The 17,783-nt window shown below is 49.3% G+C and overlaps 3 protein-coding genes across 10 annotated transcripts in view; 1 reads left to right on the forward strand and 2 right to left on the reverse strand.

The window, feature by feature from the left end:
• The window catches only part of LOC742087 (ras GTPase-activating protein 4), a 101,220-nt gene that overhangs the window by 65,769 nt on the left and 17,668 nt on the right, over positions 1 to 17,783 (reverse strand). The gene's annotated exons all lie outside the window — the stretch shown is intronic.
• LOC100610062 (DNA-directed RNA polymerase II subunit RPB11-b2) overlaps positions 1 to 17,783 on the reverse strand; it is a 51,787-nt gene that overhangs the window by 27,742 nt on the left and 6,262 nt on the right. For 2 of the 8 annotated variants that reach the window (XR_010158919.1, XR_010158920.1), the window contains one exon: positions 11,181 to 13,614. The exons of 3 other annotated variants lie outside the window; for them this stretch is intronic. Coding sequence is in view for 1 of the 5 variants with exons in the window: in XM_063815492.1 (XP_063671562.1) it covers positions 13,556 to 13,614 (59 nt within the window). In the remaining 4 variants the exon portion in view is untranslated. Of the gene's footprint in view, positions 1 to 3,765; positions 4,715 to 11,180; positions 13,615 to 17,783 lie in introns of those variants that run through there. 3 more of the 8 variants (XR_010158918.1, XR_010158921.1, XM_063815492.1) reach the window with 3 other exon arrangements.
• On the forward strand, positions 4,692 to 13,944 carry LOC112209793 (putative speedy protein E21). The gene is made up of 8 exons (XM_024358005.3): positions 4,692 to 4,851; positions 5,798 to 6,016; positions 7,340 to 7,570; positions 8,600 to 8,658; positions 9,877 to 9,962; positions 12,014 to 12,331; positions 12,454 to 12,558; positions 13,412 to 13,944. The coding sequence occupies exons 1-7, from the start codon at positions 4,692 to 4,694 to the stop codon at positions 12,536 to 12,538; spliced, it is 1,158 nt and encodes a 385-aa protein (XP_024213773.3). The 3' UTR covers positions 12,539 to 12,558; positions 13,412 to 13,944.

Here is a 17,783-nt window from a genome sequence, read left to right on the forward strand (position 1 = left end):
AGCAATGCCACTGTGCAGAAGAGATGCCAACAGTGACAAGGGGGGCCAGGATGGTCCCCAAACCAGACACCCCATCTTCACCATCTGCCATTTTCCTTCTCCAGGTCAGCCCTGGGGCCCTGGCACAAGCTCAGGAGGGGAGAGAGGCCATGCAAAGTGATCACACTGGACCCTCTGCCCTGAGAGCCTGGGCACTGGGAACCAGATGTACTGTGATTTAGAAGAATGCGGCTGGGTGCGGTGGCTCACAGCTGTAATCCCAGCACTTTGGGAGGCTGAGGCAAGAGGATCGCTTGAGCTCAGGAGTTCGAGACCAGCCTGGGCAATATGGTTAGACCCATCTCTACTAAAAATACAAAAAATTAGCTGCGCATGGTGGTGCACGCCTGTAGTCCCAGTTACTCATGAGGCTGAGGGTTGAGGCATGAGAATTGCTTGAGCTCAGGGTGGTTGGGGGAGGTTGGGGGGATGGAGGGTAGAACTGAGCTGGGATAGTGCACCACTGCATCCAGTCTGGGTGACAGAGTGAGACCCTGTCTCAAAAAAAAAAAAAAAAAAAAAAAAAAATGCATCTTATACCTTGAGGGTCATGGAGTCTTTCACGCCTTCCTCTGTGTGTGTGTGTGTGTGTTTGTGTGTGTGTGTGTGTGTGTATTCAGGTCAACTTCTGGAATTTCTGTTTCATTTCTTGGATCAATCTGTCTGTTCAGGTGTCAGTACTAGACTATTTTAATCCCTGTATGTATGTATGCATGTATGTATGTATGTATTTATTTTGAGACGGAGTTTTGCTCTTGTTGCCCAGGCTAGAGTGCAATGGTGCGGTCTCGGCTCACTGCAACCTCCACCTCCTGGGTTCAAGCGATTCATTCTCCTGCCTCAGCCTCCCAAGTAGCTAGGATTACAGGTGCCCACCACCACGCCTGGCTAATTTTTGTGTTTTTAGTAGAGATGGGGTTTCACCATTTTGGCCAGGCCGTTGAGAACTCCTGCCCTCAAGTCATCCGCCCGCCTCTGCCTCCCAAAGTGCTGGGATTACAGGCGTGAGCCACTGCACCCAGCCAATCGCTGTATTTTTATAATCTGCTTTGTTCTGTAAATGATCCCTCTCGAGTGTAACTCACTAGTGGGTTGTTTCCTTCTTTGGTGAATGTCTCTTTTTCCCATTAAACTGTAACTCTCTGAGGGCGGGCACTGGATCTGTTTATCTGTTTAGTTCTCCCACTGAATCCTCACTGTTAACCTAGGGATCTGGCACAATAATTGTGTCCAGTAATTTTTTTTTTTTGAAGCAGGGTCTTGCTGTGTCACTCAGGCTGGAGTGCAGTGGTGCGATCAGAGCTCACTGCAGCCTCGAACTCCTAGGCTCAAGTCATCCTCCTACCTCAGCTTCCTTAGTACCTGGGATTACAGGCACATGTCACCATGCCCATCTAATTTTTAAATTTTTTACTTTTTCTTTTTTTTTTTGAGATGGAGTCTAGCTTTGCTGTCCAGGCTGGACTGCAATGGCATGATCCTAGCTCACTACAACCACCGCCTCCTGGGTTCAAGCGATTCTCCTGCCTCAGCCTCCCAAGTAGCTAGGATTACAGGTGCCCACCACCATGCCCGGCTAATTTTTGTATTTTTAGTAGAGATGGGGTTTCACCATGTTGGCCAGGCTGGTCTCAAACTCCTGACCTCAAATGATCCATCCCCCTCGGCCTCCCAAAGTGCTGGGATTACAGGCATGAGCCACTGCGCTCAGGCAATTTTTAAATTTTTTCTGGAGATGGGGTGCTCGCTATGTTGCCCAGGCTGGTCTCAAACTCTAGGCCTCAAGTCCTCCTGCCCCGACCTCCCAAAGTGCTGAGATTACGGGCATGAGCCACTGTGCTCAGCCCCAACAATTATTTTTGACAGATAATAGGGACGTCTCCTTGCTCTCTGTGTCTGGCCAAGTAGCCCCAGGTGACACTCTTTTTTTTTGTTTGTTTTTGAGATGGAGTCGTGCTCTGTTGCCCAGCCTGGAGTTCAATGCCGTGGTCTTGGCTCACTGCAATCTCCGCCTCCTGGGTTTAAGTGATTCTCCTGCCTCAGCCTCCAGAGGAGCTGGGACTACAGGTATGTGCCACCACACCTGGCTAATGTTCTTATTTTTAGTAGAGACGGGATTTCGCCATGTTGGCCAGGCTGGTCTCGAACTCCAGACCTCATGATCCACCCGCCTTGGCCTCCTAATGTGCTGGGATTACAGGTGTGAGCCACCATGCCCAGCCGTGACACTCGTTTTATAGCATCAGGCTGGTGAACAGAATGTCATGGCTTCTGGGCAGAGACCAGCTTCCATGCCGTGTCCTGTCTTCCTAGTGCAGATGTCCCCAGCTGCAGTGAGTACCAGTGTGAGGGAATGGGCTCCAGACTCCCAGAGGGGCCACAGGGATGGCCACGCCAAGCTCTGGGGAGTAGTCGATTCCCCAGCACCTGCCTGCCCATGCACCTTTGGGGTGACTCATGAGACAGGGTGGGGCTCCCACCTGCCCTCTCCCAAAAGGCAATCAGCTATAAAGGCTCTCAGAGGCCCACCCAGCCCCAGGTCATCAAACAAGCCCCAGTTCCATGGCAACCATTATACCCATTCATCAAGGAGATGTAGAGGGAGGTGCTTCCTGGTTCACGCCACCCTCAGCAGAGACAAACCCCAGATCTGGGCCCAGGACTTTGTGCAGGGAGGGGAAATGCAGGTGACTCAGCCCCTATTCCTCCATCAAACCAGGCTTGAAGATGGGTTAAATCAGAGCTTTTCATTCCACAAAAGAGAAATTTTAATGGGGTCAGAACATTGATCTTCTAATATTTGAAAGCCTGTTAACTAGGAGAGAGAGCGCAAACTATTTTGTTGTAGGAGGACCCACCCAGCTCTGACGGTTTAAAGCGTCATGAATGCGAATTTGAACTCCAGAAAAGCAGAGCTTCCTAACAATGGGACTTCCACAGCTATGGGATCTGCTTCCTCTTTCAGTTTCTGCCTTTTCTATGAGCGAGAGACTCCTAGGAAAGCAGCAGCCCATTAGGAAAACGTGTGGGAACTCACTCCCGGGTTCTTTATTTTTTTTGAGATGGAGTTTTGCTCTTGTTGCCCAGGCTGGAGCACAGTGGTGCGATCTTGGCTCCCTGCAACCTGCGCACCATGAGTTCAAGTGATTCTCCAGCGCCCTCTCCTGAGTAGCTGTGATTACAGGCATCCACCACCATGCCTGGCTAATTTTTTGTATTTTTAGTAGAGATGGGGTTTCACCATGTTGTCCAGGCTGGTCTCAAACTCCTGACCTCAAGTGATCCACCCACTTGGCCTCCCAAAGTGCTGGGATTACAGGCATGAGCCACTGAGCCCAGCCGGGAACCCACAGGTTTTTTGGATGGTCTCTGAATGTCATGTAACTCTTTTATTTTTTTATCACAAAAAATTTTTTTGACACAATATCTTGCTGTGTTGCCCAGACTGGAGTGCAGTGGCAAGATCATAGCTCACTGCAGCTTCTAACTTCTGGGCTCAAGTGATCTTCCTGTCACATGAGTCTCCCAAGTAGTTGGAACACAGGTGCCAGCCACCACACCTGGCTAATTTGGTTTGGTTTTGTTTTTTTAGAGATGGGCTCTTGCTATGTTGCCTATACTGGTCTTGAACTGCTGGCCTCAGGCAATCTTCCTCCCTTGGCCACCCAAAGTGCTGGGATTACAAGCATGAGCCACTGTGCACAGCTGAAATTTTTCGACTTAGTCTTTTTGTACATGTGATATTTTATTCATAGAATCCATAAATGGAAGGGAAATTTCTGAGTTCAGAGCAAGACATATGATACAAAACTTGATATATAGACTAGAGTTTCTTAGCCGAACTGGAGGGGCTGGCTTAGGTAATCCATGGATTCCCTGAAATTGGGGACACCATTGGAAATATGTGTGAGCTCAGGGGCAGTTTCCTATGATTTTTAGGCCTCAAAATGTCTCTTGGACTCAAAATTGCCTTAGGGCAGAGGACGTGTGTACCCCCGGTATAGAATCTCGGACAGTGAATGTGAGTAAACATTCGGCAGAAAAGCTCTGCCAAACTGAGTGCTCTCATGTGACTTTCATCAAGTCAGTATTCCTGGGATCTCTTGTACATGATAATCTCACTCTTGTACATGATAATCTCACTCTTGTACATGATAATCTCACTCTTATAAGGTTTCATCGTTTCTGCTTACCCTAGTTTTCTTTCCCACTCTGTTCCCTCTCCCACCAGACTGGACTCTGAAATGGGCATGTACAGAGACGAAGAGACCCCAACATGCTTCAGGCTTTGAGTGGAGAGGACACAGCCTCTGCTGGGACAGGGAACAGAGGGATGTGGAGTCCCTGAAGATGCTTTTGGACAATGGTCTGAGGTTGGGACAGTGGCAGGAGATACCATTCACCCAGGATCTCCAGGACAAGAGATCAGCCTGGCAGTTACATGTGTTTTTTTTCAAACTGGTTGCCAGGTTGGCATGAGCCATGACATCAGAGATTCCGACCTTCCTGATTGGAGGGACCGGACTCCGTGGTGCCTGGAGATCAGTTGGACAACAGTATCTTCTCAGAGCTGTTCTCCACTCCTGACTTCTCCTAGGCTTGAGAATTGATAACATACTCTTCTGGATCCTAGCAGTGTCCAGAAGAAGGCCATGGACAGAACGGAGACTAGGTTCTGTAAGAGGGGACAGATTATGGGAAAAATCATGACCAGCCGTCAACCGCACTCCCAGAATGAGCAGAGTCCCCAGCGGAGCACCTCGGGGTACCCCCTCCAGGAGGTGGTGGATGATGAAGTGTTGGGACCATCAGGTGAGGGGACTGGTGGAAGAAGAGGTGGGATAGGATTGACTAAGACGAAGGAAGGGGGCCAGGTGCGGTGGCTCACGCCTGTAACCCCAGCACTTTGGGAGGCTGAGGCGGGCAGATCACCTGAGGTCAGGAGTTCAAGGCCAGCCTGGCCAATATGGTGAAACCCCATCTCTACCAAAAGTATAAAAATTAGCCAAGTGGTAGTGGTGCACACCTGTAATCCCAGCTACTCAGGAGGCTGAGACAGGAGAATCACTTGAGACTGGGAGGAAGAGGTTGCAGTGAGCTGAGATCACGCTACTGCACTCCAAAAAAAAAAAAAAAAAAAGAAAATAAAAGAAGGGTCAGCGGTCAGGAAGGAGAACCTGAGGAGGGTGTGTGGGAAGAATGGAGAAATTCAGGCTGGGTGCAGTGGCTCACACCTGTAATCCCAGAACTTTGGGAGGCCAAGGCAGGCGGATCACTTGAGGCCAGGAGTTTGAGACCAGCCTGGCCAACATGGTGAAACCCTGTCTCTACTAAAAGTACAAAATTGAGCTGGGCATTATGGCAGGCACCTGTAATCCCAGCTACCTGAGAGGCTGAGGCAGAAGAATAAATGGAATCCAGGAGATGGATGTTGCAGTGAGCTGAGATTGCACCACTACACTCCAGCCTGGGTGACAAAGCAAGATTCTGTGTCAAAACAAAACAAAACAAAAAAGGAGGGACTCAGAGAGCCAGGGACCAGGGAAGGACATGAAGCAGTGTTCGGAGGACAGAGAGAGAGAAGAATGGGGAGGGGAAGGAGCGGCACATGGGGTTGAGCAGAGGAGAAAATCAGAAAGATGGCTTAGAGAAGCCAGCAGTTTGCGAGTCTGGGGAGGATGGAGAGTGGTTTGGGGTTTGGGGTCGGGGTCTAAGGTGATCAGATGCAGAAGCATTACACGGTGGCCTGGTTTCTTAGCCCCTGGGGTAGATCCCAGCCCCCCATGTAGGTCCCTTGGCTGGAAAAGGAAGAAGGAGTGGTCAGATGAATCTGAGGAGGAGCCAGAGAAGGAGCTCGCCCCTGAGCCTGAGGAGACCTGGGTAGTGGAGACGCTGTGTGGGCTCAAGATGAAGCTGAAGCAACAGCGAGTGTCACCCATCCTCCCTGAGCACCACAAGGACTTCAACAGTCAGCTTGGTAGGAGGACACCCCAGAGAGCACCTCCAATCCTGTTCTTTCTAAAAAGAGGAAACTTCCAATAACCACACTTTTCCAATGGGAAAGATACGCCCCCAGTGGGTGAGCTCTCCACGCAGGAGGACTCAGAAGTGATCACTCATGAGGGACACTTAGGAGACGATAGAGGACAAGGCTAGACTTGATAAAGGTTGGCGCTTGGGATGAGAAAGCTTGGTTTCGGGCCAGGTGCAGTGGCTCACGCCTGAGATCCTAGCACGTTGGGAGGCTGAGGCAAGAGGATTGCTTGAACTCAGGACTTTGAGGCTGCAGTGAGCTATGACTGCACCACTGCACTCCAGCCTGGGTGACAGAGCAAAACCCTGTGTCAAAAGAAAAATGAAGGCCGGGTGTGGTAGCTCATGCCTGTAATCCCATTACTTTGGGAGGCTGAGATGGGTGGATCACTTGAGGTCAGTTGTTCGAGACCAACCAGACCAATATAGCGAAACCTCATTTATACTAACAATACAAAAATTAGCCAGGCATGCCTGTTATCCCAGCTACTCGGGAGGCTGAGACAGGATAATCGCTTGAACCCAGGTGGAAGAGGTTGCTTTGAGCCAAGATAGCACCACTGCATTCCATTCTGGGTGAGAGAGTGAGACGCTGTCTCAAAAAAAAAAAAAAAAAGAAGGAAGGAAGGGCCCAGAAGTCAGGAAGGAGCACGTGAGGAGGTTGTGTGGGAAGAATGGAGGTACTGAGGCAGGGTGCAGTGGCTCACACCTGTAATCCCAGCACTTTGGGAGGCCAGGCAGGCAGATCACTTGAGGCCAGGAGTTGGAGACCAGCCTGGCCAACATGGTGAAACCCTGTCTCTTCTAGAAGCACAAAAATGAGCTGGGCGTTCTGGTGGGCACCTGTAATCCCAGCTACTTGGGAGGCTTAGGCAGGAGAATCACTGGAACCCAGGAGGCGGAGGTTGCAGTGAGCCAAGACCGCACCACTACACTCCAGCCTAGGCCACAAAGCAAGACTGTTTAACAACAACAACAACAACAACAACAACAACAACAACAACAACAACAACAAAAAGGGACTCAGAGAGCCAGGGACCAGGGAAGGATATGAGGAAGTGTTCTGAGGACAGAGAAACGGGAGAATGGGGAGGAGAAGGAGCGGCACATGGAGCTCAGCAGAGGAGACAGACAGAAGGAAAGATGGCTTGGAGAAGCCAGCAGTCTGCGAGGCTGGGGAGGATGGAGAGTGGTTTGGGGTTTTGGGTCGGGCTCTAGTGTGATCAACTGCAGAAGCATTACACCGTGGCCTGGTTTCTTTACTCAGCCCCTGGGGTAGATCCCAGCCCCCTGCATAGGTCCTTTTGCTGGAAAAGGAAGATGGAGTGGTGGGACGAATCTGAGGAGTCGTTGGAGGAGGAGCCACGGAAGGTGCTCGCCCCTGAGCCTGAGGAGATCTGGGTGGCGGAGATGCTGTGTGGCCTCAAGATGAAGCTGAAGCGACGGCGAGTGTTGCTCGTGCTCCCTGAGCACCACGAGGCCTTCAACAGGCTGCTTGGTAGGAGGACACCCCAGAGAGCACCTCCAATCCTGTTCTTTCCAAAAACAGGAAACTTCCAATAACCACATTTTTCCAATGGGAAAAATATGCCCCAGTGGGTGAGCTCTCCATGTGGGAGGAATGTGAAGTGATCACTCATGAGGGACACTTAGGAGATGATAAAGGATTAGGTCAACTTGATAAAGGTCAGCGCTTGGGACAAGAAAGCTTGGTTTCAGGCCAGGCGCAGTGGCTCCCGCCTGAGATCCCAGCACGTTGGGAGGCTGAGGCAAGAGGATTGCTTGAACTCAGGACTTTGAGGCTGCAGTGAGCTATGACTACACCACTGCACTCCAGCCTGGGTGACAGAGCAAAACCCTGTCTCAAAAGAAAAACCAAGGCTGGGCACAGTAGCTCATGCATGTAATCCCAGCTACTCGGGAGGCTGAGACAGGAGAATCGCTTAAACCCGGGAGGCAGAGGTTGCAGTGAGCCAAGATCGGGCCACTGCATTCCAGCCTGGACCACAGAGCAAGACTCTGTCTCAAAATAAATTAATAAATAAATAAAAATAAAAATCAAATAAAGAAAAACAAAATCAATAAAGAAAGTGGTTTCAGCCGTGCCCTCTGAAACTTAATGTCTCTTACTGACTTTTCTAAACCTAAGTGTCTCCATCCATAGTGGGGGATACCAAGGCCATGGTCACACCCTGATGTGACTGTCTCATGAGGAAATGATGGGAATCCCTTTATGACTCTGCAGTGGTCCCTCCGTGTCTGCTGGAGGGGGTCCTGGCTGATTCCCAGCTCTACATCCTGTAGATTCTCACACCCAGGGCCTCCTTCGGCCTCTTCTCAGGGGAGTCTCAGAGCAGGAGCCTCTCTCCCTTGCCCAGTGAAAGTCATTCTCCCCTCTCCCATCCACCTCACCCGCGGCCACAATCCTGAGACTTCCCCCCGGGAGGCACACTTCTCCTTGCTGCCCTGCTGCTCCCACGGAAACCCTGTCCTGCTTCTCACACTGACATCTGCTCTCTAATCACAGAGGATCCTGTCATTAAAAGATTCCTGGCCTGGGACAAAGATCTGAGGGCGTCGGACAAGGTAAGGTTGTTCTCCATGTAACTGTTCCAACGCATGGCTGGGGGGAGGGCGCAGCTTCCAAACCCACAGTTCTCCCTCCACCACCTCCCACCAGATGCTCCTACAGTTTTTTTTTTTTTTTTTTTTTTTGTGAGACAGAGTCTTGCTCTGTTGCCCAGGCTGGAGGGCAGTGTCTCAATCTTGACTCACTGCAGCTGATGCCTCCCGGGTTCAAGCGATTCTCCTGCCTCAGCCTCCAAGCAGCTGGGATTACAGACATGAACCACCACGCCTGGCTAATTTTTGTGTTTTTAGTAGAAACGGGGTTTTGCCATGTTGGCCAGGTTGGTCCTGAACACCTGACCTCAGGCGATCCACCCGCCTTGGCCTCCCAAAGTGCTGAGATTATAGACGTCAGCCACTGTGCCCGACCAGCTCCCATGGTCTTGAGTCTTGGCACCCACAAATTTTTTTTTTGTGAGACAGAGTCTAGCTCTGCTCCCCAGGATGGAGTGCAGTGGCATGATCATAGCTCATTGCAGCCTCTAATTCCTGGGCTCAAGCAATCTTCTTTCCTCAGCCTCCTGAGGAGCTGGGACTAGGCACATGCCACCATGCTCAACTAATTTTTGAAATGTTTGTAGAAACAGGGTCTCACTATGTTGCCCAGGTTGTTCTCGAACTGTTGGGCTCACATGATCCTCCTGTCTCCACCTCTCAAAAAGTACTGGGATCACAGGCTTGAGCCGCCACTCCCGGCTATTCTTGGTCTTTTTATGATTTGTCAGCATCTCCCTCAGGATTCTGCTGGTCTCTTGCAGAGTGAATGAGTGGCCCCTGCCTCTCCTATGGGTCCTTTGGGATCTGAGCTCTGGGCCACAGTCTGGCCGCAGCCCTGAAGCTCCTGGCCCCTCTACTCTCAGCTCTTCAGGACAGTTCTCTGCCTGGCACACAAAAGACCCTCCTGACACCAGCCGACCTAGACACACCCCCTCCAAAGATCCCATCGGAGCCCACCATCCTGGGAGCATCACCCAAAACCCTTCCTCTGGCTTCTCGGATTTGCATCCGACCTTCGAATACCCCTCCATCCCGCAATTTCCAAATGAGTACAGTCACCCCAACACTGAGGGCCCTTCTCTGATGGGCAGCCCCTCCCAGACCCTCATTCCCCCTCTCCACAATCTTCCTCTTCCAAGATGTGACCTCTCCCTCTCTGTGTTCCTTTCTCTCCATCAGTATCTCCTGGCTATGGTCATAGCGTATTTCAGCCGGGCCGGCTTCCCCTCCTGGCTATACCAACGCATTCATTTCTTCCTGGCTCTGTGAGTGGTTTGCTGCCTCCTATCCGTCAATATCCAATGCCCTGGGACAGCGGGGGAAGTGGGATTCCAGCCTTTCATTTATTCTTTCACTTATTTGTCCTCTTTACTCTGTGTACAAAAAAGAGAGGATTATACTATCATAGACTGTTGTTTCTAAACAGAAACTCAGGCTGGGCACAGTGGCATACGCCTGTAATCCCAGCACTTTGGGAGGCCGAGGCAGGCGGATCACCTGAGGTCAGCAGTTCGAGACCAGCCTGGCCAACATGGCCAAACCCCGTCTCTACTAAAAATAGAAAAATTAGCTGGGCATGGTGGTGTGCATCTGTAATCCCAGCTACTTGGGAGGCTGAGGCAAGAGAACCCTTTGAACCCAGGAGGTGGAGGTTGCAGTAAGCTAAGGTCGAGCCACCGCACTCCGGCCTGGGTGACAGAGTGGGACTTTTTCTCAAAAAAAAAAAAAAAAAAAAAAAAGCCAAAAAAACAAACTCCAATGCCAGTGTACAAATAAAAGAATAAAACAAAAGGAACCATAAACCGCTCGTAAGGGGAAAACAAAAGGAGTGGAGGAGCGGACATGCCGCTTCCTCCAGCAAGCAGACGTTTCTGGTTCTTCTCTCTCTCTCCTTCCCACATCAACCACAAACGCCATCGACCTCCTCTGGGTTCCCATGACAGAGGCCACAGTTCAGGTCCCCCTCGCATCACTCGAATCCACTGTCAAATGCTCCCCGCTGGGGTCTCCTGGAGTCTCTCCCCAAGCCAGGGGGCTTCCTGGTGCAGCCTGAACATCTTTCCAAAGCACGACAACCTCACTGCCCACCTGAACAACTTCCTTAGCTGATGCCTTTCTCTATCGAGGCCAGGGTCCACAGTGTCAATTCTACCCTCTCTACAATCTCTACAAGCACACTGGCTCGCCATCTTGGTATTTCCTGGCTCGGCTTCACTGCTCCTTCCAAATGCCCTCCACTCGACTTTGTGTTTGTGTTTTCTGTCTGGGTGTCCCGCACACATGTGGCTGTGAAGGGAAGGACCCATTCCTTGAAGTCAGTTCACCCCACAGCCTCTGTGATGCCTTCCCTCATCTTCCAACTTCTGCATGCCCGTAGCTCTCTAGTTACATCCTGGACACTGGGATTAGGTCATCTGCCTTGATTACTCCCAGTCCCATTAGACTAGATGCCTGTAGAAGGCAGCGTCCTGGCAAAATATCAATGTATTCAATTTCTTTTATTTTTTTGAGACAGACTTGCCCTGTCCCCCAAGCTGGAGTGCAGTGGTGAGATCATAGCTCACCGCAGCCTCCATATCCTGGGCTCAAGCGATCCTCCCACCTCAGCTTCTTTATTAGCTCCGACTACAGGGCTGTGCCACCACACCTGGACAGTTTGTTTGTTTGTTTGTTTGTTTATTGAGACAGAGTCTTGCTCTGCCTCTCAGGCTGGAATGGAGTGGCCCAATCTCAACTCACTGCAACCTCTGCCTCCTGGGTTCACACAATTCTTATGCTTCAGCCTCCTGAGTAGCTAGGCCTAACGGGTGTGCCACCGCACCAGGCTGATTTTTGTATTTTTAGTAGAGATGGGTTTTCTCCGTGTTGACCAGGCTGGTCTCCAACTCCTGGTCTCAAGCGATCCACCTGCTTCAGCCTTCTAAAGTGCTGGGATTACAGGCATGAGCCACCGCGTCTGGCATATTTCTTATATTTTTAATAGAGACGAGGGTCTTGCTATGTTGCCCAGGCCCGTCTCAAACTCCTGGCCTCAAGTGATCCTCCTGCTTTGGCCTCCCAATGTGCTGGGATTCCAGGCGTAAGCCACCACTCTCGGCCACCAGTTGGGTTTTTGTCTCCATCCTGAAGGAGTGGGAGACGCCCTTGATCAGGTCTCTGTCCAGCAGAGCCCTCCTGAGGAAGGCATGGCTCTCTGCAGGGTGGGTGCCAGTCCTGAGCTAGGGACGGTCCCTTACCTTCCTCTCTGGGAAGCTGACCTCAGCCGGAGGCCTCTCCTGGTGGTGCCCCTGAGCAGCAACCTGATTTCTGTCCTCAGCTACCTGGCCAATGACATGGAGGAGGATGACGAGGACTCCAAACAAAACATCTTCCACTTCCTGTATGGGAAGAACCGCTCTCGCATACCCTTGCTTCGTAAGCGTCGGTTTCAGTTAGGCCGTTCCATGAACCCGAGGGCCAGGAAGAACCGCTCTCGCATACCCTTGCTCCGTAAGCGTCAGTTCCAGTTACGCCGTTGCATGAACCCGAGGGCCAGGAAGAACCGCTCTCAGATAGTCCTGTTCCAGAAACGTCGGTTCCACTTCTTCTGTTCCATGAGCGGCAGGGCTTGGTTTCCCCGGAGGAGTTGGAGGAGGTGAGTGGGGCCTGGGGAGGTGGAGGAGGTGGGGAGGAATTGGGTGGGCTGGAGGCTGGATGAGGGGAGAGAGGGGTATCCTGGCGAGTCCCCGTCTTCTCAAAGGGCGTTTGTTTTTCCAGATCCAGGCTTATGACCCAGAGCACTGGGTGTGGGCGCGAGATCGCGCTCGCCTTTCCTAGAGCTCCAGGGACCGTGGAGGCCTGAGGTCATCGGCCTGAGAGAAGGTACATCTGCATCCTCCGGGGTAAAGGCAGAATATTGGGGTCTATTTCGGAAATCCGAAGAACCCAATTGCTTGATCCGGCTTCAAGCCTGGGCAACGTGGCGAGATCCCCTCTCCACAAAAATACAAAAATTAGCCAGGTGATGTGGGACGCATCTCTACTCCCAACTACTCAGGAGGCTGAGGTGAGAGGATCGCTGGAGCCTGGAAGGTCGGGGCTGCACGGAGCCCTGATCCTGCCACTGCACTCCATTCTGGGCGACAGAGTGAGACCCTGCCTCAAAAATAATCATAAATACTGAGTTTGGGGAGGTTCATTATGATTGACGCACTTGAGTTACCGATTTGGGTCGAGGGTTCAGTGAAGCTTTGGTTTACATCTTGTGCAGCTAACCACGTTGAGCACAGAGCATGAGACTTCATCATGAGGAAGTAGGATTAAGGATTAGGCTTCTGGACTCGTGGTTCGTGATGTTGTCACATTAGAAACACATCTAGCATGGTTACAAGTTTAGATCTTAAGTGACACAAAAGGCCCCAGCTGTGATGAAGTCCAAAGCCACATTCTCTGAGGGTGCCCTACTCCCTGGGCAGACCCACCCAAAGTCCTTGCTATGAAGCAGATCACTGGGGCTGACCTTGGGTGTATTAAGTGAGTTTTGGAGTCGTGGTCACCAAAGTGTGAGTTTCACAGTTGAACACGATGGTTCAGAAGCAGGGTATAGAATGAAAGGCAGCAGATAAAATTGCATTTCTCAATTGCTCTGAACTCTAGACTTGACATGGGACGTGAATAACCTTCCTGTCTAGAGAGCTGCCTCCTTGAAGTGTGACATTGTCTCTCTCACTTCCAGAACACCGGACCCAGGGGAGATGTGGATTTTCAGCAGGAACTTTATTCCAATGCTAATGGCAGACACCAGGAAGGAGGAGAGGAACCATTTGTGCAGATCATCTAGAAGAACCTGGACCATTCTTGATGGAGCTGAATACAGTCATCACGTTGTCCTCCTAGGAGCAGGGGTGGGGGGAGGGGGGTGGGGTCCTTCTAGGAGTCCTTGGAGAAAAGTAAGAAACCAGGAGTGTTTCCAGTTCCACCCTTTCCTGCGGCACCACCTCCCTTTTTATATTGCTGAATTCCAACCTCCCTGGGGCGGAACCTGGAGGTCCTGTTTCTTACGGACTTGGCTGCCACAGTCCAGGAGCATTTGAAGGCACAATGCAGGGGCTCAGATTGGCACAGAATTCTTTTGTGAAATATCAGTGCCACAGATTGTAACAGATAGCTTCATGCACACTCTGCATTTTATTGGTTTGTTTGGAAAATGTCGGCCATTGAATTATTCATAGATTTATTTCAAATAGTTTGGAAATTGTTGTACTTTTGAAAACATGCTGTTCCTGTAGTTTTTTGATGAGAGTTATAGTTGTTATATATACATAAAGATAATTTTCTTTTCATGTTTAAGAGACAATTCTTTTTATCCTAAATATTTTATTATCTTTAAATTTGTTTCTGTATTATTATATGTGCTCCTGAAGCGAGCACTCTTTTTATCTATGATACTTCCATAATAATCTCTTCTATTTATAGCTATTGGTAGTTCCCTACCAGAAAAAAACATAATTCTGGTGATAGAAATTTTTATTTGCTGTTTAGGTTTGTGACTGAATTGTGAGAATTCAGTTGTGATTTTTAACATGTCTCAGATATATACACTAACACGTCTAATATATACTATCTATTTTATTGGTTTATTTTGAAAAACATGGGTATAGAATTATTTAAATATTATTTTATTTATTTAAATATTTATTAAATATATTTATTTCTTTAAATATTATTATTACTTTAAATATTATTTTAAATATTTTGGAAATACTGGTATTTTTGAATAGATGCTGTTTCTATAAAGCTGTGTGATGGGTATTATAACTGTTATATACACATACATATAATTTTGTTTTCCTTTTTAAGAGAGGATTCTTTTCATCCTAAATCTTTTACCTTTCAATCTTTGTATGTATTATTACACGTGCTGCTGAAGGGAGCATGGTTTTTATCTATGATACTTAGTTAACATATATATTACATTTATAGCTATGTAGTAGTTCCCCTAAATTCTTGTAAAAATAAATTTTTATTTGATATTTCATATATGTTTGAAATGTGAGAATTCAGATGTAATTTTTTACCTTGTTTTGGCATGTTTGTATGTTACTTTAAAGAGGATGTGTGTTCTAAAGGAGGACATGAGCTGTGTGTTTTCAAGAGAACAATAGAGTGCGTCTCTTGGGGAAACATAATAAAAATGAACTTTTCTCATCTTCACAGCAATTGTGATCATATTGGTCTGGATTGATTATTTGCTGCCCAGTGATATTTTTCCTTAATGGGGTTGTGGTTATTTGAACATATTTATTAGTTCTGGAAGATAATCCTGTGCTGTTTTTTATGTAGAAAAAAACAAGGCTGGGTGCAGTGCTCACACCTACAATCCCTGCAGTTTTGGAGGTCATGGCGGGAGGATCACCTGAGGCCAGGAGTTTGAGGCCAGCCTCAGCAACATAGCATCTACATCTATTTTTAATTTTTATTTTTTAAAGAAAAACAATAGAAGAGAAAGCTGATCCCAAGCTACAGGGTTTTTTTGTTTGTTTGTTTTGGAAACAGAGTCTTGCTCTGTCTCCCAGGCTGGAGTGCAGTGGCACAACCTCGGCTCCCTGCAACTTTCACCTCTGGGTTCAAACAAATTCTCCTGCCTCAGCCTCCCAAGTAGCTGGGACTACAGGCACCTGTCTGTACGTCCGACCAACTTTTGTAAAAATAGTAGAGACAAGGTTTCACCATGTTGGCCAGGCTGGTCTCGAACTCCTGACTTTAAGTGATCCACCCACCTTGGCCTCCCAAAGTGCTGGGATTACAGGCATGAGCTACTGCGCCCAGATGCCAAGCTAGAGTTTTAAGGCAGGAAATGAGAGAAAGATATTGAGAGAGGAAAACCAGGTGGTAAGAAAACTCTAAAGGTGGCCGGGCGTGGTGGCTAATGCCCATGATCCTGGCAGGAGTTTGAGACCAGCCTGGCCAACATGGTGAAACCCTGTCTCTACTAAAAATACAAAAATTAGGCAGGCGTGGTGGTGCACGCCTATAATCCCAGCTACTTGGGAGGCTGAGGCAGGAGAATCACTAGCAGAGATTGTGTCTCCTCAGCCCCTCTCAAAAAAAAAAAAAAAAAAAAAGAAAGAAAGTTCCTGCAGCAGTTAAAGCTGTGAAAGACAGGCACTCTGCCATGCAATTCTTTGTGATTTTTCTCTTTTCTTTTTGGAGTTGGGGTCTTGCGCTGTCACCCAGACTGGGGTGCAGTGGTGTGGTCATAGCTCACTGTGGCCTCAGACTCAAGCTCAAGCGATCCGTTACCTTGCCTTTCAAATTGCTGGGATTATAAGCATGAGCCACTGCATCTGGCCTGTGTGACACAATTCTGTTTTTTGTCTTTTTTTTTTTTTGGGGGGGGGGGGATGGAGTCTCGCTCTGTCACCCAGGCTGGAGTGCGGTGGCGTGATCTTGGCTCAATGCAAGCTCCGCCTCCTGGGTTCACGCCATTCTCCTGCCTCAGCCTCCCGAGTAGCTGGGACTACAGGTGCCCGCCACCATGCCTGGCTAATTTTTTGTATTTTTAGTAGAGATGGGGTTTCACTGTGTTAGCCAGGATGGTCTCGATCTCCTGACCTCGTGATCTGCCCGCCTTGGCCTCCCAAAGTGCTAGGATTACAGGCGTGAGCCACTGCGCCCAGCCTATGTGATGCAATTCTGATGTCAACTCCCTGATGTTACCTCAAATGCCACAGGTTAAGGCCACCAGCCCCCACTAGGTTGCCCTCGCTTTAGACACACCTGCAGGCTTGGGTGTCCTCAGACCACATGTACTTCTCACCAACTGGCTGCAAATTTGGAGGTTCCCACCATGCCCTCAAGTTCGATAACTCACTAAAACAATTCACAGAATGCAGAAAAGCATGATACTTTCTTTCTCTTTTTTTTTTTTTTTGAGACGGAGTCTTGCTCTGTCGCCCAGGCTGGAGTACAGTGGCCATCATGCTTGGCTAATTTTTGTATTTGTATTAGAGACGGGGTTTCGCCATGTTGGCCAGGCTGGTCTTGAACTCCTGACCTCAGGTGATCCACCCACCTTGGCATCCCAAAATGCTGGGATTATAGGCATAGCCACCATGCCCGGTCGACTTCTAGAGTTTCAATAACAGAGATGTGATTCAAGAAGGGAGACATGTTTTGTAGATGGCAGGAGCTTCATGAAAAGAAGCCAATGAAGGGCAGGACGTGTAGCTGTCTACCTACAGGAAACCAGCCAGGAGCCTCCCCACAGGGACTTCAGCACAGATGGCCCGGAAAATCTGCATTAACCTGACCTCTGGACCTAAGAGAGGACAAGGCCTTGACCGTTTCTACAGACTCACAAGATGCAATCTCTGTGGTCCATGCCCGTGGTGTGATCTGGGAAACAGGGGGCCTTCTAAATGCCAACAACAAGGAAATCAAATGTGCAACAAACAGAAATACCGGCATTGATGTGGGCCATGGAGAGGCCTAAACAGATGACTGCAGTTCACTGTTAAGGTCATCAAAGGGGTGACTCTGAAATAATAAATTTCAGATGCCACGGCCCAAATAGCTGCATGAGGTGGGGAAGTCCTCCACCTGCCTCTGCTTCCTTCGGTACCTGTTTATGAAATCAGCCGAGGTACTTCCCTGGGGAATTTCCTTTCTCTTTCTTTCTTTCGAGACGGAGTCTTGCTCTGTCACCGAGGCTAGAGTGCAGTGGTGCAATCTCGGCTCAATGTAACCTCTCCCTCCTGGGTTTTAGCAATTCTCCTGCATCAGACTACTGAGTAGCTGAGATTACAGGTGCATGCCACCATGCCCAGTTAATATTTGTATTTTTAGTAGGGACAGGGTTTCACCATCTAGGCCAGGCTGGTCTTGAACTCCTGGCCTCGTGATCCACCCGTCTTGGCCTCCCAAAGTGCTGGGATTACAGGTGTGAGCCATCACGCCCGGACTTTTGTTTTATTTTTTGAGACGACGTTTCACTCTTGTTGCCCACGCTGGAGTGCAATGGCCCGATCTCAGCTCACTGCCACCTCCTCCTCCCAGGTTCAAGTGATTATCCTGCCTCAGCCTCTCGAGTAGCTGGGATTACAGGC

The sequence above is a fragment of the Pan troglodytes genome, chromosome 6, assembly GCF_028858775.2.
Source record: "Pan troglodytes isolate AG18354 chromosome 6, NHGRI_mPanTro3-v2.0_pri, whole genome shotgun sequence".
In the NCBI taxonomy this organism is placed as follows: domain Eukaryota; kingdom Metazoa; phylum Chordata; class Mammalia; order Primates; family Hominidae; genus Pan; species Pan troglodytes.

What these genes read in the sequence shown, in the direction of transcription:
- LOC112209793 (XM_024358005.3), top strand. Translation starts at nt 4,692, where the DNA reads ATGGACAGAACGGAGACTAGGTTCTGTAAGAGGGGACAGATTATGGGA. An exon ending in GGCCTTCAACAGGCTGCTTG is followed by an intron (nt 7,571 to 8,599) that starts GTAGGAGGACAC and finishes CTCTAATCACAG; the next exon opens with AGGATCCTGTCATTAAAAGA. An exon ending in ATTCATTTCTTCCTGGCTCT is followed by an intron (nt 9,963 to 12,013) that starts GTGAGTGGTTTG and finishes TTCTGTCCTCAG; the next exon opens with CTACCTGGCCAATGACATGG.